Raw genomic sequence first — 25130 nt, 5'->3', positions numbered from 1 at the left:
TCCTACTTTTAGGGCCTGAATTCCTAAAATAGGTAGCGTGTTAATGCGCTACCTATTTCATGCATTTAGGCCTCAAAAGTAGGACCCCATTGGCAACACAATGGGGTCCTAGTTTTGAGGCCTAAATGCATGAAATAGACAGCGCGTTAACGCGCTGCCTATTTTAGGCATTCAGGCCCTAAAAGTAGTACCCCGTATCTTTGGACTTGCATATCCAAATGGGGTCATGTCATATATCAAATCGAACGGCAAGATCCAATTTAGATGGTTTTCATGTCCATTTTCTCCATCAACTAAAACTATATTCATCAAATAATGTTGTTGATCAATTTTTGGCATATCCCCCCAAAATCAAGACCCCCATTGCAAAGAAACGTAAAGAACACAAGTGCTTGTTCTTATGCTCATGAGACAACAAAATGCATGACATGGGAAACCAATGGGGTCTTACTTTTGATGTTTGTTTGTATGTATGTATGTATATATATGCATGTACATACATACATACATACATACATACATACATACACACACACACACATATATATATTTATGTATATGTTGATGCATATATGTATATATTGATGTATATATTGATGCATACAATTTTGATATATGGAGAAAATGGACATGAAAATCATCTAAATTGGCTTTTGCCGTTTGATTTGATATGACATGACCCCATTTGGATTTGTAAGTCCAAAGATACGGGGTCCTACTTTTAGGGCCTGAATGCCTGAAATAGGCAGCGCGTTAACACGCTGCCTATTTCATGCATTTAGGCATCAAAAGTAGGACCCCATTGGAGCACCCCGTATCTTTGGACTTGCATATCCGAATGGGGTCATGTCATATATCAAATCGAATGGCAAGATCCAATTTAGATGGTTTTCATGTCCATTTTCTCCATCAACTAAAACTATATTCATCAAATAATGTTGTTTATCAATTTTTGGCATACCTCCCCCAAAATCAAGACCCCCATTGCAAAGAAAGGTAAGGAACACAAGTGCTGGTTCTTATGCTCATGAGACAACAAAATGCATGAAATAGGTAACCAACGGGGTCCTTATTTTGCTGTATGTATGTAAGTATGTATATATGTATGTATATACATACATATATATCTATATATGTATATGTGTGTGTGTGTGTATATATATATATGTATGTATATGTATATGTTGATGCATATATGTATAAATTGATGTATATATTGATGCATACAATTTTGATATATGGAGAAAATGGACATGAAAACCATCTAAATTGGCTCTTGTCGTTCGATTTGATATATGACATGATCCCATTTGGTTTGTAAGTCCAAAGATATGGGGTCCTACTTTTAGGGCCTGAATGCCTAAAATAGGCAGCGCGTTAAGGATGGTTTTCATGTCCATTTTCTCCATCAACTAAAACTATATTCATCAAATAATGTTGTTGATCAATTTTTGGCATACCCCCCCAAAATCAAGACCCCCATTGCAAAGAAAGGTAAAGAACACAAGTGCTTGTTGTTATGCTCAAGAGACAACAGAATGCATGACATGGGAAACCAATGGGGTCTTACTTTTGATGTTTGTATGTATGTATTTATGTATATATATGCATGTACATACATACATACATACATACATACATATATATATATATATATATGTATGTATGTATGTATGTATATGTTGATGCATATTTGTATATATTGATGTATATATTGATGCATACAATTTTGATATATGGAGAAAATGGACATGAAAATCATCTAAATTGGCTCTTGCCGTTTGATTTGATATATGACATGACCCCATTTGGATTTGTAAGTCCAAAGATATGGGGTCCTACTTTTAGGGCCTGAATGCCTGAAATAGGCAGCGCGTTAATACGGGGTCCTACTTTTAGGGCCTGAATGCTTGAAATAGGCAGCGCGCTGACCCGATTGTGTTGCCAATGGGGTTCTACTTTTGAGGCCTAAATGCATGAAATAGGCAGCGCGTTAACGCGCTGCCTATTTTAGGCATTCAGACCCTAAAAGTAGCACCCCGTATCTTTGGACTTGCATATCCGAATGGGGTCATGTCATATATCAAATTGAATGGCAAGATCCAATTTAGATGGTTTTCATGTCCATTTTCTCCATCAACTAAAACTATATTCATCAAATAATGTTGTTTATCAATTTTTGGTATACCCTCCCCAAAATCAAGACCCCCATTTTGTTGTATGTATGTAAGTATGTATATATGTATGTATATACATACATATATATCTATATGTGTATGTGTGTGTGTGTGTGTGTGTGTATACAGACACACATGTATGTATGTATGTATGTATGTATCTATATATATATATATATATATATATACATACATACATACATACATATGTATATATTGATGCATATATTGATGCATATCTTGATGTATATATGTATGCATACAGTTTTGATTGATGGAGAAAATAGGCATGAAAACCATCTAAATTGGCTCTTGCCGTTCGATTTGATATAGGACATGATCCCATTGGGATTTGTAAGTCCAAAGATACGGGGTCCTACTTTTAGGACCTGAATTCTTGAAATAGGTAGCTTGTCAATGTGCTGCCTATTTCATGCATTTAGGCCTCAAAAGTAGGACCTCATTTGGTCCTACATGGGGTCCTACTTTTGAGGCCTAAATGTATGAAATAGGCAGCGCATTGACGCGCTACCTATTTTAGGCATTCAAGCCCTAAAAGTAAGACCCCGTATCTTTGGAATTACAAATCCAAATGGGGTCATGTCATACATCAAATCAAATGGCAAGAGCCAATTTAGATGTTTTCATGCCTATTTTATCGATTTAATAAAACTATATGCATCAAATAATGTTGTTTATCAATTTTAGGCATACACCCCCAAAATCAAGACCCCCATTGGAAAGAAAGGTAAGGAACACAAGTGCTTGTTCTTATGTTCAGGAGACATTAAAAAAGAGGCCTAGTAGCCCAAAAATGGCAGCGCATCAATGCACTATCATTTTTGGGTTTTTAGGTCTCTTTTTTGTTGTCTCACGAGCATACATATGGAGGTTATTATACAATATAACTAAGAAGTAGTATTGAAGTAGTTCTACAATTTGGATGCATTAAGAGCATTCATATAGCAAGGAAGAATATAATAATTGAATATATATATTTTTTAATACATATTGCTAGTGAGACTACCAAAAAGAGGCTCTACCCCTCATGATGTCTCTGGATACAGAATATGAGATTGCTTGATGCTTGGATTGCAGCTGGAAACATTGCATGGGCAAAGCCACTATATGCCTCAAGTGTTGGAAATTGATGTATGGCTCAAGTGCTAGAATGTGCAAATCATGGCCAAAATCAAGACCCCTTAGAGATTCCATGAGGGCTATCCTTTTACTACTACACACATCACCTTTAGTTGAGGGCAGAACCATTCGTCATCATAGGCAGCAGGTTCATGGGCCCCCATCCCATGATCCAAGGCATTATTCAAAGACAAAGTATTTTTGACCATTCCCAAATTGAGTTTGCCAATTCCTTGATTGATTTCATTTATTGGACTTGCAATGCTTGCAAAGCCCTTGCTTAAGCTTGAATGAGCATCTTGATTTTGGGGGTATAATGGTCAAAAATGGCTTAACACGCCCAAAATCAAGAGGCTCATTCAAGCTTAAGCAAGGGCTTTGCAGGTCTTGTTTTTGGGTGGCAAAAGCACAAAAAATGACAGCGCATTAAGTTGTTGCCATTCTTATGCTTCCCCCCTCCAAAAACAAGACCCCCAAGCTATTCATTGGAGACACCAAAATGAGGAGAAGGATGACATGAGGAGTAGAGGAGCTGGCCAATGAGGGGAGGGACAGCCTTGGAATTGCCAGCAACAAGCATGATGCAAGGAGGTGAGAAGGCAAAGAAGCAAGGAGGTGAGGAGGTGAGGAAGCAAGGAGGCGAGGAGGCAAGAGGCAGAGTCTTAAAGGGCAACAAGAGGGTGGAGGTGGCTGAAAGAGTAAGCAATAAAGGGAGGGATGGAGATTGCTTGTAGGAAATGCTTGGATTGATGCTACAAATGCCATTTTTTTGTGTGTGTTTTGCAGCATGAAATTTTTATGGCATTTTTCTTTTAAAAAATACAAAATTGTTGTGATTGATTGCACTACAAACAACTCAAGCTGTAAAGCACCATGGATTAGTACAACAATATACATCACAAATGGATGCATACACTCATATACATCACCGATGGATGCATACACTTATACTCACATCAATTTCCAATATTGTATTAGATGGACCCTTAGCATATATGTGTGCATAGAAGACCATTTCCTACATTGATCCCTGATTTCATAGTTAAATTATTCCCTTTCTCACATTCTAACATGTGAAGATTTAATGTACATGCATTATGGGCACATTATATTGCAGTTTATGACTAACATTTTTTATGAATGCATAATACTTGTATATGGTTAATGAAGGTATATTATCATTTTTGAATGACAACATTACTCTATGCTCCATTTTATCCTATATTAGAAACTATGATCACTAGATATTACATAAATGTATTGCTCCATTATATCCTATACTAAAAACTATTTTGACCCAAATACATAATGCCAATTGAGGTTAGTACTGATGACAAGTGATGAAAACAATCTAATGGTATGAATGAGATCTTGTAAATTTTGGATATATAATATGGGTACTATGTTGATTGAGCTATTTTTCTAAGGGAATATTTTTAACTTAATTACTAAATACATACTTACAATGGTGACCTGATTCCAATCTATATGTATAATCAAGTTTTACTTGGTGTTAAAAAAAAAGCTTTTGCATAAGGTTAAAATTCGAATAGTATTTATATTTGTTTAAGACTACCCATTGAGCTGGCTCCTATCCTTATATTGAATGATAATATTCATAAAGATTTTATGAATACAAATAGATAGCATTGGCTCTCTTTTTAGTGGTTGGGAATGAACCCTAAAAGTACCCTAAAATGACTATGTATTCCCTTATTTGTAGCATGGAAGTGATCATGGTAGAGTGGCATAATCCCTATTTTGCTTTTTTCATAGGTTCTTTTACTACTCATGGTTGGCGGATACACCACGGCATAGATCCAAATAGATATTTGGTTTTTTGCTTCAACTTGCTTGACTAGACTTTCCTTGATGATTGTTTGATTGTGCATGATGAGTAGTCACTGGCTTAACTGATGCATTAAGTGCAATGTTTTCCTTAAAGTTTTTCATACTACAAGATATGAGTTTGCTTATATGGGTGGAAATAAAAGCTTGTTAACGCCTGGTGCATATTTTCCGTTAGATGCAGTAGGATACTAGTTACAGAGTGTCTTTGCCAATTATTTCACTTGAATCATGCTCCTCTTATGCTTGAGTTTGTGGTCACGTATTGAGCTTAACATAATAGTCTACAGGATACTGGATGAGCACTCAACATAGTGGTTAGATGCATTCATTTCTAGTTCCGATAGAACTATCATTCAGACATTGGTCATAATAGAAATATGGAGGGCTAAAATCCTTTTTTGGCTCCCTAAGTTTTTTAAAGCATGGTATTGTCCAGATTACATAGGTATTTTCACTAAGCAAAATTAATCCTTATGATGAAAATGTGTTTTTTTTCTTTTGACATAGTTAGTTCTGTTTCCATGTTTTTGGATCGAATGTATGGATGATCTTCTGCAAGCATAAAAGACATGATATGTATATGTAGCACATGATCATGTTTACATATTTTCAGTCATATATTCTACATTGTAATCTATCATTATCTTGCTGTGTGGATGTTCAATCTGAGTAGTGTTTGCTTTTTTTATCGCAAATTTTATGTATTGTTGTGTCTCTACCTCTCCACAACGACTCAAATTGATAGTATGGGGATGAAAGAGAAGTTAATTGAGAGTTTCAGGCATGCCTTCATTGTTGGAATATGTTTAATTTACTTATGATCACATCAATTGTTCCAATGATATTGAGAGGAATAAGATGCTGGATGAGGTTCTCGCTCGCTTGAAACCTATTTAATCTTGCTCGCTTATTTGGGGCTGCTCACTTTTCTCCGCTCGCTTTTTGGTAATCCTCTACAAATGCTACTTTGACACTACGCACACAAGCAAACATACAACATAGACAAACCAAGGGCCCTATTGCCAGCATACACAGGCAAGGCGCCGTACAACATTGGAGGGTTTACGATACACTCCGCATTTCATCTGCCCTTACTGATAACAAAGTACACAAGGTTATCTCCAGAAAAATTACAAGCGCTTGCAACACTATATGCAAAATTAGAACTGCTAGTCATTGATGAGATTTCATTAGTTGGCCAAAACACATTCACGACAATAGACATGCGGATGCGTGAAATCAAACACAACCATTTGGAGCCATTTGGAGGCGTCGACATCATTTTCTGTGTGCCCTTTGCCAGGCAAGCCCAACCAAAGACAACTGGATGTTCTCGAAAAAAGCAGGACAGCTTACACCAACAAATAACATTTGGAAAGAGCACATCAAATACTACGACATTCAAATACTAAAAAATATATGGGTTGGTAAACAATCACTGCAAGATATTGCAACCCTCAAAACGACCAATACCATCGGCAACCAAAGAGCAAACAACACACTCCACACTTATTCTATACAAATATACTAAAAGATAAACACAATACTGAGGTTTTTAACATCCTCGAAGGAAAACCTCATTTACTAAATGCAATAGACATAAAACATAACACATGCAGCAAATTAATAAAAATACCAAGTGATTCAAAATCCACAACAGGGCTTCACTGCCAAATACGCCTAAAAGAGGGAATGATAGTCGAAATTTGCTCAAGTAACTTAGACATATTGGAGGAATAGTAAATGGGGAGGGTGGATGGGATGTTCTAATGCAAAAAAAAAAGCCTATTGTCTGGATACTCTTTAGAGATCAAAAAACAGGTAGAAGAACACGCTACAATAGCAAACATGTTTATGAAGAAAACACGCCATCAACACGGACACCCATCACACAAATACAAAGGGAGTTCCAAGTGGGAAAAAACCAACTAAACACAATGACAAGAACACAATTCCCAATCCAACTAGCATCTGCTAGAACAATTCATCGATTGCAAGGCCTAACATTGGATTCCCTGGCATTTGACCCAAGAAACATACGAACACATGGATTAGTATATATTGCTTTATCAAGGGTACGAGACCTGAGTAAATTATACTTACTAAACAAAATTGAACAAAAACACATCAAAGTCGACCCTCACGTACTTCAAGAAATAGAAAGGCTAGAAAAAGAATCAGCATGGCAAATTGAACAAATAAATTGGGAAACATTCAAAAACAAAACAAAAAATATCCAATCACTATAAACACATCGTCATTTCGAATACATAAGCAAAATATATTATCAAAACAAAAAGCCTCATGGCAGCTTACATATTCTGCTTTCAAGAAACACATACAACAAACAAACACATTCTAGAACTACCAGACTTTCAATATATTCACAGAGAAGATGGAAATGGAATAGCAACATACTACAAAAAGGAAATGGAACTAAAAGAAAGTCATTACAAAATAGAAGATGGAGCTAAGTGCTGATTGACAATTTTTAAAACAACAACAAATGAAATAATAAGAATAATTAATGTCTACAAACATCCACATTCGCAAACACAAAAGATTATTCAATGCTTGCAAGAACTATATAACATACCAAACACAAAAATAATGACTTACATCATTGGAGACTTCAACATAGACTTTCATAAGGAAACAAGTCATCTAAAAACGCTAAATGAATTTATGTACCAAATAAATATGACTCAATTAATGAGTTCAACAACAACACTATAGACCATATTTGGACAAATAACAACACACAACATTATCTATGGAACAAACTTTGCCTATTGGTCCGATCACTCAATTGTTTACACATCATTTTAATTTTACATTAAAAGCGTGAGGGTAGCCATTGAATATAATTCACCTTGTTGAATTCCCATTTGGATTTTTATGATTGGGCTAAGTTGCACTTGCTATTTGTATCCCTTGAAATCCTCCATCTCTCTCTCTCTCTTTCTCTCTTGTTGCACTTGCTATTTGTATTCCTTGAAATCCTCTCATCTCTCTCTCTCTCTCCTTTCAATTCGCCCCTTTTTCGCTCACAATCTCGAGCAGGCCACATGAATGAGATTCATCTTGTTGCTAGAGGATACAGCCACATATCATAGGTGCCATGTCAGCATGCCACGTCATCATAGTCCTTGTGAAAGCCATAGACAAAAGAGATTCTTGACGATTGGCTATGGCGATGGTTAATAGGTGTCCTCTTTTTTTTTTTTTTCTTGTGTCCGTGGTTAATAGGTTAAAGAGGTTAAAGATTCACCTTGTTGCTAGAGGATACAGCCACATATCATAGGAGCCATGTCAGCATGCCACGTCATCATCGTCCTTGTGGAAGCCATATACAAAAGCGATTCTTGAGGATTGGCTATGGCGATGGCGAAGCTTTGCATTGCTCCCCTGCCCTGCTTCAATCATCGCACCCCTCGGCCTCCTCGCAACCCAGCCCTCCGTTTCAGGTCTGGCCCTGATTTGGCCTATCAACTTGATGATGGTTTCACCTCCTTCATCCTTCCTCTCCCTACCGGCCCTGTTCAATTTCCTCGCAAGAACTTGAACCGGAAATTCGCGGTCCTTTTGATGCGTTCTGCTTACGACGCCGTGGACGACCTGGATTTCGTCCCCATGGACAAATTTCAAGTTAAGGTGGGAGGGAAGAGTTCCGTGAGATACGGATTTTCGTTTCCTCTGCGATGGATATTGCATTTGGTGATCTAGTGCTTCTCTTTGCAGTTCTGGAAGCTGAGACAAAGCGAAGTGGAGCCGTATACCCTGCAGCACAGTCCTTTGAAAGTCAAGTATGGCGACCTCACTGACCCTGTCTGTGCTCCTTTCCTTAGCTCGAGCGTTTATTTATCGTAACTAGAAGGAATCGCGGCAATTTGTTCTATGGAACATTCTCTAGCGTGGTTGGCTGTTTCCTCTTCTCCTTGGGGCTCGTACAATGTACGGGTTCATGTTATACAAAAGCATGTGTCCCAGAGTGAAAATCGATATCTCCGCCCCGCCGTTACAGATGCACGAAAGCTCCACCGAGCCAGCAGGGAGAGGAGCGAACATACGAATAGGCACAAATGCTGGTGTCCCTGCCATTTAGGTTGCTTTGAGCTTGCACACTTCTGAAAGGCTTGGAAATTTTTTTCCTGCGTAGCATCCGGACGTCCTTACCTGAACTGAATTATCAGTGTTCAAGAAAATCTGATCAGGTCCAGCAGCGGCCGCAGAGCTTGAAGCAGGACACATCATTGATCAGACCAGCAACTTTCGTGGACAGATGTGGTACTGCAAGCCTGTAGGATACTGAAGCTAGAAGTACGAAACCATACGAGCAGCCAAGTGGCTTGCCGCATACTCAAGCTAAAAGTGTGCAAAAAAAAAAGAGCAGCCAAATCTGCCGCCGGCGATGGGAAATAAGTTGCCAGTTCGTTGGAAAAAGAGTGATTCTATTATTTTGAGGGAGACTAGTTATATTGGCTCTGGCCAACTTTTGGTAGATCAGCAACAGTTGGCATATTTATCGATGCCCATTGGCAAGCAGCAGTAAGTACGCCAGGCTTCACTTGGCAAAGAGGTGTGCGAGCATCCTCATAGATGGCAGACCAGTCTGTTCAAATGTTGAGGTAGGCTGGTTCAATTAGCGCTGCCATACATAGCATCGAGTTACAATAGAATTGCAATCTAGGCAGTTTGATTGAGGAGGATATAAGTGCTTGTTATCTTTATGTAACACGTGGCGGCGCAAAAATATATGGAGGAAACATGTGTGCGCGCATGGCCGGTGTGTATATATGCATTGTTAGAGTGTAAAACATGTACGTATGACGGTGCGTGGTGTATGGGTGGTGGTGGGTTGGGGGGCTGGGTGTGTGATTTTGTAGGTGCGGTGGGTATGTAGATTGATATTTTCAACAGTTGAGGCTATGAACGATAGACATGAAGATTCTCCAGCGAACTGACGTATGCATATGTACTGAAAGGATTACCTTGCAAGATTGCTCAGATAATCTGTAACAAACAAAGGTATGTGAGAGGAACATCGCTGGCCAACGACATCTGAAGCTCTCTTTTATATTTGTACCCGTTTAGGGGGAAGGGAGCGTATACGAGACAGTGTATCTACCTTTTAGACTTTTGTTGTGCCCAAGACATGAAATGCAAATCAAGGTGAAACATCCTCCCTGTCCATGCGACTATGCCCCTTATGGTCTCTGAACTGCCTTTTGGAGCTGCTTGTTTGTCGATGATGGGAGGTTCATCCAATTGCCAAGAACCCCTGGTATTACTTGAGGAGCGTTCAATTGGCCTCTAGCACTTGGAGGTATATGCGCTAGAGTTTTCAGCATTTCATCAGCCCAATTTTTTACCTTCCTTTGGGAGCAATGGCTTGGCTTTACTGCTCAAGGATAAGCCTAACATTGTGGCCTTCTCCATCATAAGTGGAGCTTGCACTTGGTTCTTGCTCAAGTAGAAGCCTTGCATGCCCTGGTGTGGCAATTACATCTTTGGGGCAGACTTATGTTGACAGAGAAGTTTGACATTTGGAAGAGGATGCAGCAAGCCTTGTAATGAGCGTCCCTGAGCTCCTAGAGCCAGAGTTCCTGTTCAGGATTGGCAAGGCAGACTTATCCAGCGTTGTTCTCCACTGGCCTGCAAGCTAGCTAGGTTTACTTCTCAGTACTTGCACCCTCACTAGTCTCATTCTGTTGTATTGCTTGCATTCGTATATCAAGGAGAGTCTTCTTGTTTTTCTACTTAATTGGAAACTTTGAATCATACTACGGACTCAATTAGAAGGATTTATTCTGGTGGAAAACATGAAAGACTGTTATTTAGTATACTTACCAAAATTGCGGTATTCTTGCTCACTTAAATAGCCTTTTATGATTGAGCTGAATGAAGCTATATTCATGTTATTTAGTCTGATATTAGTATCTGAATGTCGTTGCAGCTATACTTCGATTTCATTAGTTTTGCTCAATTTGCAACCATATCAAATCAGATGAGAACAGGCGAAGTAGTTTTCCAGGTGATGCAATTTATTCATTATTGGATAAGTGCTTTCTTTATTTATCCTGTTTTGTTGTGAATTTGTAGGAATTACCATTCTGCTCTTTTGAGGATGTCAAAATAGAACACAAAAATTGCCTGGGTTATATCATGCTTACTAATTGTTACAGGGCTGTTATCTTTTCTTACGCATTCAGGAGAAGCTGGGAGCTGATGGGGAATTGCGAACTGTACGGAGGGATGCCAGCATCATTAAAAATTCGTCACTGCCACTTGCCTTCACAGAAAAGTCGGGGAACCTTATCTATCAAAGAATACTAGAGGGTTTTGAGGGTGAAAGTTTTGATGCGCCAAAGCCTTGTCCTCCAACTGCAGACTCAAAATGTGTAAGCTTCAAAGAACTTACCATGTTTTTGAGGCTCTTGTTTATCGAACTCGTGATTGTTAGAACCAGTACACAGCAAATACGTTTTGCAACTACTAGTGATAAGCAACTGTAGGCCTGATAGCCAGTTTCTTGAAGTTGCCGTTTTCCCTTTTTGAACAATTTTTTAAGACAGTGCTAAGCATTTGGCCACATGTTTTTAGTTCCTGTGTGGGATATATGCGTGGAGGTACTTCAAGGCTCCCAAAGGATCACACGGTTTCAAGGAAGCATCCAAAAAATTTCTCCCTTCTTTTGTAGAACACTCTTGTCACTCAGTGGATGGGCTGGATAGCTTACAGATTACAGTTCTTGCCCAATGTAAGAGCTGAACCTGTCTTCCATGTGAGCCATCTAAGGGAACCAACAAGTTGAGCCAGAGGTGTGTCTTGACCTGTTGACATGTTTTAGAGAGCGTGCTGTTTTAGAGGAAGACTCTCGTCATATTTGGGTATAGGGTCAAACGGGAGAATAGGGCAATGGAGAGCACACTTCAGAAAAAGTGTGGGGGAGTTAAAGTCAAAGGTTTCAGGATTGACTTCTGAATTTTTAAGGAAGCATGCACATTGATACAAGATGAGAGTGGTAGTATAGTCAGCCTTGGGATGATGAGGTTGAAACACTAGCAGGGCTAGGGCAAGGCCTTCCTCATGTGCTATTCTATGGCATGGGATGCATTGCTAGGTCATAGTTCAGGGCAGAACCTTCCATGCGCATTTAGGCTGGACGACGAAAGGCGGCAGAGCTAAATGATTTTGCACACCTTTCTTTGCTTATCTGGCTTCCTCAAGCACACAAGAAAATGATATAGAGGTTAAAGCTGTATAAAGAACCAGGGTATTGTCGGTGTTGATGTTAGTAACTCCAACAACAGATCCTCTTCTCATCCTCTTCCTTGTCAAAAGGTTGCACTACTAACATCAACACCGACAATACCCTGGTTCTTTATACAGCTTTAACCTCTATATCATTTTCTTGTGCGCTTGAGGAAGCCAGATAAGCAAAGAAAGGTGTGCAAAATCATTTAGGTCTGCCGCCTTTCGTCGTCCAGCCTAAATGCGCATGGAAGGTTCTGCCCTGAACTATGACCTAGCAATGCATCCCATGCCATAGAATAGCACATGAGGAGTTGGTTCGGGCGGTGGTGTCGGACTCTGCAGCAAAGAGGTGTCCTGACAATGGGTGGGCCTTGTAGATGTGCAGGTCCAATCTCATGGTTTGCTCCTCGTGCCACAAGTAGATATTATCATTCCGCCAGTCATGCACGAGTCCGGACATTTGCAAGAAGGGCCTGCCTAGGATAGCTTCATGTCCTAGCTGTCGAATGAAGTCCATGACCACGAACCTGACAGGGTACGTGAATCCATATACCTTAATGTTTATGCCTGTCAACACTCCCAGGGGTTCGGTAGTTCCCCCATTGGCTAACTTTACTACCAGATGGGTCTGCTCAAGTGCAGGTTTTCCCCATTTCTCTGAGCATTCCTTGGTGTAGACACTCACTTCTGCTCCCCCATCCAGGATGGCTTCCACCTCTGGTTTGGTAGACTATGGGGATAGAGGCGTTTGTGTCCTCACCCTCAAAGTACTAGCCTAGCTTGTTGATAGGAACCATAGATAGGTTCTGCCCCTTTTCTAACGTCGATTGGTTGGGCTTAGTGCTGGCATGGGTTGGAGGTAAGAATGGTATGTTCATCTAATTAGACAGATCATGCCATAGGATGGAGAGTTTCTGTGATTGATGGAGTTGGAGTGCCACTGCATCTGCACTGCAGACAGAAAGCACCATCTCCCACACGGCAAAGCTGCTTCCCCTGCTGCTGCTTCAGTACGTTGTTGTTATCAATTTGCTACTCTTTTGTTTGTTCCAAATTCCAATCTGCCTCTTCTTCCTTCTCTTTTATTACTTTGCCTGCCTACAAAGTTTTATATCAAACATTGCTAACATTGCTACCTTTCACTCATCACATCTGCTCCCCTGCATCTTTCGCATGATGCTAAATCTCCTAGCAACCTTTCACTCATCATCTGGATTCTTCACATCATAAATTTTCATACTTTCCTCTCCTCATCTGCTCCCCTGCATCTTTACCATGCTCAATTTGCTGCCTTTCCCTCATCATCCTCCATCTTTTGCTTTGCAATTACTAGCTTTGTTCACCTCATCCCACCCCTTGCTTTTTGTAATTGCTACCTCTGGTAATCTTCTTCACCTCACCTTCTTCTTCTTCTTCCCCTGCACTAACACCAAGAGATGCTTTTCTGAAAATCCTGCCCATTTGCCCATCATCGTCGTTGAGAGTTTTAGAGAGAGAGGAGGAGAGCACAGTGACACACAAGTTAGGGGATAAGCAATGAGTAATGTGTGTACCTCCCCAAGCACACGGTAGACCTTTTATATTAATGGATAAGGTTACAACCACTAAGTACACTGTACTTAGTGTACCTAGCAAACAAATGTACTAACTGTACTTAAGTGTACTAACTGTACCAGGGTGGCATTAGTGCCTTTACCCCCACAACCTCCCACTTAAAGGCAAAGTGCCCTTAAGTAAATAAAAAAAACAGCATATACACAATGGAGTACATAGCCCAGTTGGGCTCATCCTATACCCATCAAGTGTCGACAGTGTGCTAACCGCTCTGCAGGCAAACCTTTTGTCAACAGATCTGCTGGATTGTCATCCGTATGAACCTTGACAAGCTGAATCAGCTTATCATCTATCACCTTTCTGATGAAGTGATACTTCACATCAATGTGCTTTGTCTTTGCATGGAAGACAGGGTTATGTGCCAACTGAATAGCACTCTGGCTGTCACAATGCAACAATGGAATATCACCTGTAATGCCCAAATCTCCCACTAGCCGAGATAGCCATAAGGCTTCCTTGCATGCCTCTGTAGCTGCAATATATTCAGCTTCAGTGGTGGACAAAGCTATGCACTGCTGTATCCTTGATACCCGCGACACTGCACCTCCTGTGAATGTATATACATAACCGGTAGTAGACTTTCGGTTATCGGGATGACCAGCATAATCTGAATCAACAAAACCATGCACCTTTGCATCCTGCTTGCCAAAGCATATGCACAACCCTTGTGTGCCCTTCAGGTATCTCATAATACCTTTCACTGCCTCCCAATGCTTCTTACCAGGGTTTGCCATATACCTGCTAACCATTCCCACTGCAAAAGCAATATCAGGTCTGGTAGCAACCATGGCATACATGAGACTGCCACAAGCTGAAGCATACGGAATTTTGGCCATCTCAGCCCTGTCAACATCTGACTGTGGGCTGTCCATTGCACTGAGTTTCACATATGGAGGCAATGGAGAACTAAGAGTCTTCCCCTTCTCCATGTGAAACCTTTGCAAAACCTTGCCAATATATTCTGACTGAGACAAGTACAACAACCGCTGTTTCCTGTCTCTCCGTATCCGCATGCCCAGTATGTGATTTGCATCACCAAGGTCCTTCATATCAAAGGCCTCATGCAATCTCCTTTTAAGATCATCAAGCTCTTTACGAGCTTTACCTGCAATAAGCATGTCATCCACATACAAGATAAGGATGAGTAAGCTGCCATTTGCAGCCCTTTTAGTATAAAGGCAGTGATCAATATCACTTCTCTTGAAACCTTGGGACCTCATGAAGGTATCAAACTTTTTATACCACTCCCTTGGTGCCTGTTTGAGCCCATAAAGACTCTTCTTTAACTTACATACAAGTGACTCCTTGTCCTTGACTGCAAATCCCTCTGGTTGCTGCATATAAATCTCCTCTTGAAGATCTCCGTGAAGAAAAGCTGTCTTCACATCCATTTGGCATAATTCCAAATCCTCACATGCAACCAAAGCAAGTACAGTCCTGAGTGTAGTCATCTTGACCACTGGAGAGAAGATCTCATCAAAATCTACACCATATTCCTGCTTAAATCCTTTGACTACCAACCTGGCTTTATACCTTGGCTTAGCATCAGGTGTGACTTTCAATCTGTATACCCACTTGCATGGTAGTACTTTCATACCCTTTGGCAGATGCACCAATTCCCAAGTACCATTTTTATGGAGACTGTCCATCTCGGACTTCATGGCTAGTTCCCATAGCCTTTTATCATGCATTTGCACAGCTTCCTTGTAACAGGAAGGCTCCCCACAATCAGTAAGCATTATAAAGTCTGCCCCTGGAACAAACCTTTGTGGCTGCCTTGTCCTCCGAGTGGACCTTCTGACCCATTGGTCTTGCTGTCCAGCCTGGTTTTCACCTAAAACAGGTGGCTGTTCCATCAAATTCTGTGGCAAAACAATGTCTGGAACATCTTCCACATGTGGTACATCATTTAAGATGTCTTCCGCCATAGCGGGCTGTCCATTTGGACCTGCTGCAGCCTGTTGTGGCTGATTTACAGCTTGCCTGAACTCTACAGAATGTCCCAAATCATCAATGTCAATATCTGACACATGTGAGGGCTGTTTTACAGCTTTAAACATGCATGATTCATCAAATAAGACATCATTGCTGCGTACAATTCTTCTACTGACTGGATCCCATAGGCGGTACCCCATCTCACCCTTGTCACCATATCCAAGAAATATGCATTTAAGAGACTTAGGATCTAGCTTGTTGCGTTCTTCTCTGCGTATGTGCACGTACGCAGTGCAACCAAAGACCCTTAAGTGCTTATAGGACGGAGATTTCCCTGTCCAAAGCTGTTCAGGCACTTCGCCTGCTAGCCTCTTATTAGGCGACCTATTTATGAGATGTACTGCTGTCTTCACAGCCTCAGCCCAAAATCCATAAGATAAAGCAGCATGTGACATCATAGAGCGGACCTTTTCCTGTATAGTTCTATTCATGTGCTCTGCTGTACCATTTTGCGGTGGACTGTAAGGAACAGGGAGTTCCCTTTGAATACCTCTAGCATCACAGAAATCACTGAATGCTTTAGATAAATACTCCCCTCCATTGTCTGAACGCAAAACCTTCAGTGTTTTGCCTGTCTGGTTCTCAACCATGGCAAGCCATTTCTGAAACACTGTAAAGACCTCACTCTTCAGCCGAAGAGGATACACCCACACCTTCCGTGTGGAGTCATCAATGAAAGAAACAAAATACCGTGCACCTCCAAGTGAAGGACTAGGCATCTCACACACATCTGTGTGTACAAGCTCAAGCTGAGCATCCTTATGTCCTATTTTCCTTTTATGAGGGCACTGTAATTGTCTGCCATAAATGCAATGCTCACAAAATTTAAGATCAGAAAATTTGAGAGACGGTAAGTAGCCAAGACGAGCCAACTGCTCCATTCCACTTATGCTCATATGTCCCAACCGGCTATGCCACATAGAAATATTCGGCAGCTCGGTTGCATAAATATCAGCATGATTACATACATTGGCATGAAGAGAATACATAGTGTCAACCTTGGGACCTTTGGCAATAACCAAGGCACCTTTGGTGACCTTCCATAAACCATGACCAAAGCTGGTCACAAAACCTTCATCATCCAACATACCAGTAGAAATCAGATTTTTCTTGACTTCAGGAACATGCCTGACATTGTGTAGCATAAGCTGAGTACCATCGGCAAATACAAGCCTCACATCTCCAATGCCAACAATATTGCATGCATGATTATCTCCCAGAAACACGACTCCATTACTGCCTCCTGTGTACCTGACAAACAACTCTCTGTAAGGTGTAACATGGAATGAGGCACCTGAGTCAATAATCCAAGAGTGCATATCTGCAAGACTGCCTGCATGAAGAGAATGAGCATCCAAAGTAGAGAGAAAGAGAACCTCTCCCTCACTGTCATCACCATGTGTAGAATGAATTTCTTCAATCTTCACTGTACTCTTGCCCTTGCTTACTGGTACTATTGCCTTTGCATCTGCATCAGATTCCTTGGCCTTGTCTCTCTTATCATTCTTCAGCTTATAGCATTGCTTCTTTGTATGTCCCTTCTTGCCACAGTAGTGGCACTCAATATCTTTGTTGGAGCGGGACTTGCTCCTACTCTTTCCCTTTTCCTGGGATTTACCCCTTTGCTGATTTCTTCCCCTTGCATTCAAGGCATTGTTAGGCTTTGACACATTCTGAGCTTTCAGCTTTTGCTCTTCCTGCATAATCAGCCCTGTAATATCTGCAAAACTTATAGAAGCATTTGCATTTGTAACAGCCGTGACGAACGTATCCCAACTCTCAGGAAGGGATATCAAGAGTGCCATACCCTTGGTTTCCTCGTCCACCACATACTTCTGATTTGCAAGCTGAGTTATGATAGAATTGAACTCATTCAGATGTGCATCAATGGAAGTGCCTTCCTTCATCTTCAGGTTGAAGAACTTCTTCAACCAATATATTTTTGTTGCTGCACTTTGCTGCTCATATGTGTCCTGTAACTTTTTCCACACACCCCAGGCAGTATTCTCACCATCAACATTCCAAACAACACTCTTATGGAGTGACAATTCAATGATGGATTTTGCTGACAAATCAGCCAGTGCCCAAGCATCATCTGTCATGCCCGTGGGCTTTACACCTTTGTGCACTATTGGAGCATGAAACTGCCTGAGAATAAGAACATTCAGGACCATCTTTTTCCACATAGGGTAGTTAGCAGCACCCTGCAACTTCTTGATGTTAAGAAGTGAAGACTCCGATGATGAAGCCATTATAATCAGCAAATAAACAATTCAACCCAAGTTTGGGTGCCTGACTCACTGCAAACCAAGTGCACACTTGCACTTGAACTGTGCTCAAATATTTAATTCCCGCAGCGGAATAAATAGGAACTGAAATGCACACAATATCTCCCACTTAAACAGAGATGTATCACTGTTTACTGCTTGCTGCAGTTTCAGTACAGCAATTCTGTTTGCATCATTTAATGCACTTTTGTACAACCAGCTTATCTCTGAAAAATCAGAAGCATTTGCCCTTGTAAAATCAGTAAAAAATAGCAATAATAAAAGCTTTTTGTACCGCTGTACGCTGACTGAATTCAGTCAAACCTGTTGACTTTTAACTGTCCTTGACTGTACCAGAAAGTACAGCAACAGATTTTCACTGTTTAACAGTTCAATGTCATGAATTTCAACCTCCTTGACACTCCTAAAACTGTATTTAACAGTTTAGGACAGAAATTGGGCAAAAGCCCCTTGACTGGAGGTAAAAAAAAAATCACAATTTCACTGCATTACTGCTCTCCTGACATTTATAAGGCATATGCATAAGTCTCTGGCAAAAAAAAAACATTCCCTTTGCAAAAGCCCCTTGTTTGACTAGCACATTCCGTGCTGAAGTCTGCATTCACTTCCTGTGTACCATTGGTCACAAATGCATTTAAATCTGCAAAATTCAATCTCCAATGTGGAGTCAGAGACGCAATTCCTGCGTACACAAGCCCAATGTAGGCTCTGGCTACAAAAGCCCCCTTGACTCTGCAAAGGAAATTGAGGATTTCCTCACACAGTGGCATACAAGCTCACTGTATTTGCATCTGACACTAAAGATGCTCAGTTAGAGCTCACAGGACCCTGTGGCTGTTCCTGCACCTGCAAGGACAATTTTGTACCTGCTGTACAACTGTACTACTGTCTGTACCTGCTTGCACGCATCCCAATGCAAAAAAAACTTCTGCTTCTATCCTGTCACTTGTTCTCTCAAATCACATTCTTATCCGCAAAGAACAAAGATGTACCTTGCTGTATTTCTGATTTTTTCAGACAAAGAATCTGATTTTCATTTTCTTTTTCTTCGTCAGGTGCGCTATGAAAGGGAAAAAGCCTCTATACCAGAGGAGGTGCGCAAGACGAGGATTGAAGAGGGAAGGCTAGTCGGAGGCAGATGGCTGTCGGCCCACAGCCGACAGTCGGCAGTCAGCTGTAGGTCGACTGTCGACCTGTTAGAGGTCGGCCCTGTCGGCCTTGCTCCTGGCCGACAGAGATGCGCGCGACAGCACGCCTGTATTGCGCGCTTGCCTGCAGTAGATGCGCGCGACAGCGCGCTTCGCTTGCGCGCTTATCTGCTCCTCCACACCTCCTGCTGGCAGTCCTTGCGCCCGCGTGCTGCTTCTGACCTTGCCTTAGGCCAAGACTAGTGGCCTTCGGCTGCTCTTGCAGATGTCCAGCCGCAGCTTAGCTGCCGGCTGCTGTTTGCCCTTGCCACAGCAGACGGCTGTTATGCAGCCGACCCCTGCTCAATCCCTCGCACGACCTGATGTGACAGCAAGCTGCACGCCTAGCTTCAAAACGCGCAATGAGGTAGATAGACTCGTGCGCAATGCAGCCGCCTCGATGGCTCCTGGAGAGCTACTCCTTCGAAGAAACAAGGACGAGCTGAAAAATGAGATAGACGGAGAGTTTGAGAGAGAGGAGCTAGAAGAACTCGGAGGGAGAAGGGGGATGGGCAACCCGGAGAGGGAGAGATTGTGTTCCTCGCTCTGATACCAGTTGAGAGTTTTAGAGAGAGAGGAGGAGAGCACAGTGACACACAAGTTAGGGGATAAGCAATGAGTAATGTGTGTACCTCCCCAAGCACACGGTAGACCTTTTATATTAATGGATAAGGTTACAACCACTAAGTACACTGTACTTAGTGTACCTAGCAAACAAATGTACTAACTGTACTTAAGTGTACTAACTGTACCAGGGTGGCATTAGTGCCTTTACCCCCACAGTCGTGATATATGATCAATCGGTTCTAGAGCCTCACATATTCCGCCTCATATTCTGCCTCTTATTCCTCCCCCCTTTGCCTAAAGTTGTAACTCCAACAAGCTCGGTCGAGCTGAGGAGATGAATAAAAGCTGTCGACTATGAATAGAGGATAACGTTCACTTCTCTTTCACTACAATCTTTTGCATCATATGTTTAGTTTATGAAATAGATAGTGACCTCTGTTTTATTATTGCATGCAATAGTATCAGACAAGCCACGTACCAACAGTGGTATCAGAGCCAAGGTAGAGAAGATGGAGAGCAAATCTGAACATGCGGTGAAGCTGGTTTCTTACAATGGCACCAACTTTCCTATTTGGCAGCTCACGCTTCGTTTGTATTTGATGGGGAAGGGCTTTTGGTCGATTGTGTCAGATGCTGAGAAGAGACCAACGGGGAAAAAGGCTCATAACTCTCCTGAATCAGTAGATCGATGAGAGGAAAGGAATGACAAGGCTTTGGGAATTCTTGGGCGAGCACATGGCGGGAGGTATAGCCATGATCTTGACCTCTCCAAGACGGCATGCGAGAACTGGACTGCAGTGGAGACTTTGTTTGGGTCGAGGCTTTGAAATTCAAATGTACAACAATTTTTTGGTTTGAAGATGACGGAGAATCAGACGCTTGGAGAGCATCTAAATCGAATGCGCTCTATCCTTCGACAACTCACTGATCTTGGTGTTCGTATGGAAGATGATGATTCTAAAGCTGTACCTTTTTCCAGCCTTACACCAGTTTATGATGATCTTGTTAAGATCTTAAGAGTTAACAATGATGCAAGTCTCTCAGAAATGATTTCTATGCTACCGAACGAAGAGAGGTGCAAGGTACTGACCATTGATTAGGAACATGCATTCGTAAGCAAGGCATCTAAAGCAAAGGATGGGCAGAAATGTGGATATTGTGGCAAGCTTGGTCACATAGAATAATACTGTTTCAAAAAGCGGGATGATATCGCAAAGGAAAAGAAAGTGCACATGTAGCAGAGGAGGTTGCTAGACTGTGCATTGCAAGTTCAAGCGACGAAGATGAATGGGCATTCTGAACTCTGTGTTCATGCATAGTTGACAGCGTAGATTAGGTTTTTGTTTTACATGAAAATAATACCTAAGTTTGTCTTGTCCAAAGCTAATACATGATAAATTTTTTTCCCCCCCCGGGAAAAGAGGTTCTTTTCAAGATTGTCAAGTTTATGGGCTTGGATAGATCCAGTAGGTGAATTGGCAAATGTCACCCCAAGCTTTTCCCCTTGTCCTTCTCTGTTTCAATGATGTTCAGCTTTTCCCATGCATGTACTCAGTCTTATTCACAAGCTCCCATAGTTTATGGTTGTTTTGAGCGATAATATGGATACTAGCCTCTCAATCTCAAGTAGGAAAAGAAATATCTCAAGATGCCTTCTTCATATACTACTCCACAGCTTTTGGCTATTCAGCCTACTCAAATACAGGAGAGCCATTTTTGATCATGCAACAGAACTGGAAGCCCATGATGGAGAGCATCATCAAGGTCAAAAGACGAGAAGTGCCTGAAGCGTCTACAGATTGAAGAGGAGAAGCTTTGTTCACCTGATATTTAGACCAAAGCCATGGGAAGATGTGCCTTTGATCATCCTCACAAGGGTGAGTCAATACGAAGGTTATTTCTCTGTGGTGTTTAAGGTTCTGCCGTCCGTCTCATTTGGAGAGCTATGACTGCTGGGTTAATAATGGAAGGGTCACATAATCATCCTCAGTGGACATAAGACCTCGAGACATTCTCACCATAGAGCTATGCTCAGATCTAGGTAGAACTTTAGCCATGATTCTTTGTAGATGGACATATGAATAATGATAGTGAACAGCCCTTGCACCAGTATTTGGTGTTGGTAGTCATTTTTTCCATCAAATATATTTTGCACTGAAGCAGGAGAGTGCATATATGCAGACTAAAGAGGAGTTGAAACCATGAACAACAAAGGCAAGCAACAACTTGTTCAGGACAATGATCTCATAGGGTATGATAATGCTACATCCTTGTTGGTAGAGCACCGGAGTACATTGATGCATGGAAATGTCACTATAGTCCCACCCCAGTGGTAAGCAGGCTATTTAGCTTATTAGTGAGCAGCCCATAATGATATTGTCCATGGGTAACTTCAGTAGTGATACTTCCAATGGTGATGTCCTTTAGTTACATGCATCAGATAGAGGCCAGTCTTCGTTACAGCTAGATGACATACTTCTCGGCCTCATCCAGATGCTTTCAGCAAAGACTTTCCCTCTGGCACATATTTTTCAGCTCTATTTCAGCAGAATGCCTACAAGTGGACTTATCCTTGATCTCATTCAAACAGGATGCACTTCAAAAAGTCTAGAGCAGCTCCAAGTGCAGCGTGGACATATTTTATGTGTTAGGACATCATATGCCCCAAAGCAAAGGAGTGTCCGTTGGTATCAAGTCCCGGTCCAAAGCACATGGTTTTTCTGGGTTAATGGGACATTGATATTGCCTTTTCATAGCTGCATTATGCTCACAAGCTCCTACCTCCCAAGGTTAGGGCTGATTTGTCTTCTTAGATCAGGGAAAGAGCATGGTTAGGCTAGTAGCTGGCAGAGACTGGAAAGGCGTATTGATAGGCCAGGGATGGTTAGGCAAGTATCTGGCAGAGACTTGAAAGGCATATTCAAAGTAGAAAACAAGGATTGTAATGAGCCAGAAGAATGGCTCTTAATATTGGAACCATCCATCCAACAGACGATGAGGCAAGGTACTTCATAATGGCATGCACTATGCCCACACTTGGTTGAAGGCCAAAAGTTGGCCAAGCTAGAAGGGGCTAGGTAATATGCTTACAGTACTCGGGGTGTTTGGAAGAGATATATTTTTCTATCATCTTCGTGGACATGCAAATTCTTTGAATTTTTGTCCAAGTGGTGATCATCTATTCAACTATATCGAAATATCTTACGCGAACGGGAAGTCCACAACAAAAATCTGAATTTGTACGATTCGATATATTTAGTCTTACAAAGGCATGTTTTTCTATCACCTTAGCGGACATGCAATTCTTTGAATTTTCATCCAAGTGGTGATCAGCTGTTCAACTACATCGAAACATCTTGCGTGGGTGCATAAGCCCTAGCAGCTAAAATTTCTAACAATAAAAAACTGAATTTGTACAATTTGATATATTCTACTCTTACAAAGGTATGTTTTCCTTGCACCTTAGTGGACATGCAAATTCTTTGAATTTTCGTCCAAGTGGTGATCAGCTGTTCAACTATATCAAAATATCTTACGTGGGTGCAGAAGCCCCAACAGCTAAAAATTCTAACCAAAAAAATATGATTTGTAGGATTGGATATATTCTAATCTTACAAAGGTATATAAAGTTTGGAAGAGGTACTTAAAAGTAAAATGCTAGTTGACGTTAATGTTTTTTATTATACGCAGCTAGTAGAAGGTGTGGACAAACTGCTTCAACTCTTTGTCAATCAAGGCTATGCTCTAAATGCAAATATTGAGGAAGTCAAGGCTGATGACAACTTGAAACTGCGGGTAAGAAATTTTCTCATTCTATGAAAAGCCTTTATTACCTGTGTGATATCCAAAACATGTTTAAGTGTTTCCACTTTCTCTCTTTGTTGTTTTGAGGGGTGGGGTGCTGAATTCGTTATTAGGTCTCGTCTTTTTCGTGTGTCAGTTTTCCTTATTGTATCACAATTTGCTGCAGGTAAGAGTTCAAGGAAATGCAACACTCTGGGGAATGCGGACATTAGCCAGTAGGGGTTCTTCAGTCTTGACTGATTTTGATGCCTTGGCTCTGAAGTCCTTTCTTGAGGCTAGTTTGCGGAAAGCTTCATATAAAGTCCATTTCTCTGACACGTACAAAGAAGAGCTTTGGACAATTGTTTAAACCTTGTTGTTAACCCTTTTATAACTTTCATTGAATTGGAAGTTATTTTAGATGATTAGGATTTTACTGAGGCAGGCGATAACAGATCTTAATCATCATCTTTTTCATATTATTTAAAGCAGATTTTCTTTTCCACAAATTTTTCATTGTTTGATTTCAAACCCATATGAAGGGTTTGGTTCTTTCTGCTTGCCAAATGCTATGTATCAAAGTTTTCAAGCTTATGGATTTGGTTCATATGCTAATTTGCATAGCAGGGAAGGAATTGAACCCAAGCTTTGTTCTGAAAATAATGACTTGTTTCACGTCGCATAAGCACATGTATATAATTTTTATTGTCCATTGAAGTTCCAAATATGATCTATGGGACGTAGACTAACATATATGCCATAATATGTCGGTTGGATAGGGAATTGCTCTTGTGTGAGAATGTTAGTTTTGCATGGCCCTATCTGGATTTCCTAGATGGTGCGGTATATGGGTGTCTAGTCCTTGTTTATATGTGGTGCAAAGGCGTTGATATTGTCATTTCTTGCTTGCACTATTGCTTTGAAGATGTGTTTTCTCCCTGTCGAAAATTTCAGCACATGATTCTTATGTTTGTTCATTTGCGAGCTTTTGTAGTATAGGTGAGGGAGTGTGTGGTCTTGGGGCACGGGCTGCAAGCAATTTTTGTTTTTGTAGTCAATGTCGGCTCTTGTCTGTGCATTTTTGGAATGAGTTTAGCTCGTCAATAAATGTGTTGCTGTTTTGTTGCATTGTAGATTGGAGCTCGAAGCACTTGGGCTTTGTGTGCCAATAAGTGTTTGCAAGATTCAAGCTCGTCATTGTTGACCTTGAAGACCCAAGCATCCTTTACTGGTTTCGCTTGGTAGAAGTCTCCACAAGCAATAACATCGAC

General features: G+C 41.1%; 1 protein-coding gene across 1 annotated transcript; it reads left to right on the top strand.

Annotated features, from left to right (window-relative positions):
• Positions 1–8546: 8546 nt before the first annotated feature.
• LOC147892156 (uncharacterized) lies at positions 8547–24397 on the top strand. Its single transcript, XM_087388580.1, has 6 exons — positions 8547–8822; positions 8910–8996; positions 11125–11202; positions 11381–11569; positions 23767–23871; positions 24047–24397. The coding sequence occupies exons 1-6, from the start codon at positions 8547–8549 to the stop codon at positions 24227–24229; spliced, it is 918 nt and encodes a 305-aa protein (XP_087244706.1). The 3' UTR covers positions 24230–24397.
• Positions 24398–25130: the final 733 nt, after the last annotated feature.

The sequence above is a fragment of the Dipteris shenzhenensis genome, chromosome 17, assembly GCF_047967505.1.
Source record: "Dipteris shenzhenensis isolate YYH24624 ecotype China chromosome 17, Dip_SZ_1.0, whole genome shotgun sequence".
Lineage (NCBI taxonomy): Eukaryota > Viridiplantae > Streptophyta > Polypodiopsida > Gleicheniales > Dipteridaceae > Dipteris > Dipteris shenzhenensis.
The sequence above is the reverse complement of the archived record's forward strand: the minus strand, read 5'-3'. Positions and strand labels throughout refer to the sequence as shown.

Bases quoted from the DNA above. Each gene is read 5' to 3' on its own strand.
- LOC147892156 (XM_087388580.1), top strand. From the start codon at position 8,547: ATGGCGATGGCGAAGCTTTGCATTGCTCCCCTGCCCTGCTTCAATCAT. The intron at 8,823-8,909 runs GTGGGAGGGAAG...TTCTCTTTGCAG, and splicing joins TGGACAAATTTCAAGTTAAG to TTCTGGAAGCTGAGACAAAG. The intron at 23,872-24,046 runs GTAAGAAATTTT...AATTTGCTGCAG, and splicing joins ATGACAACTTGAAACTGCGG to GTAAGAGTTCAAGGAAATGC.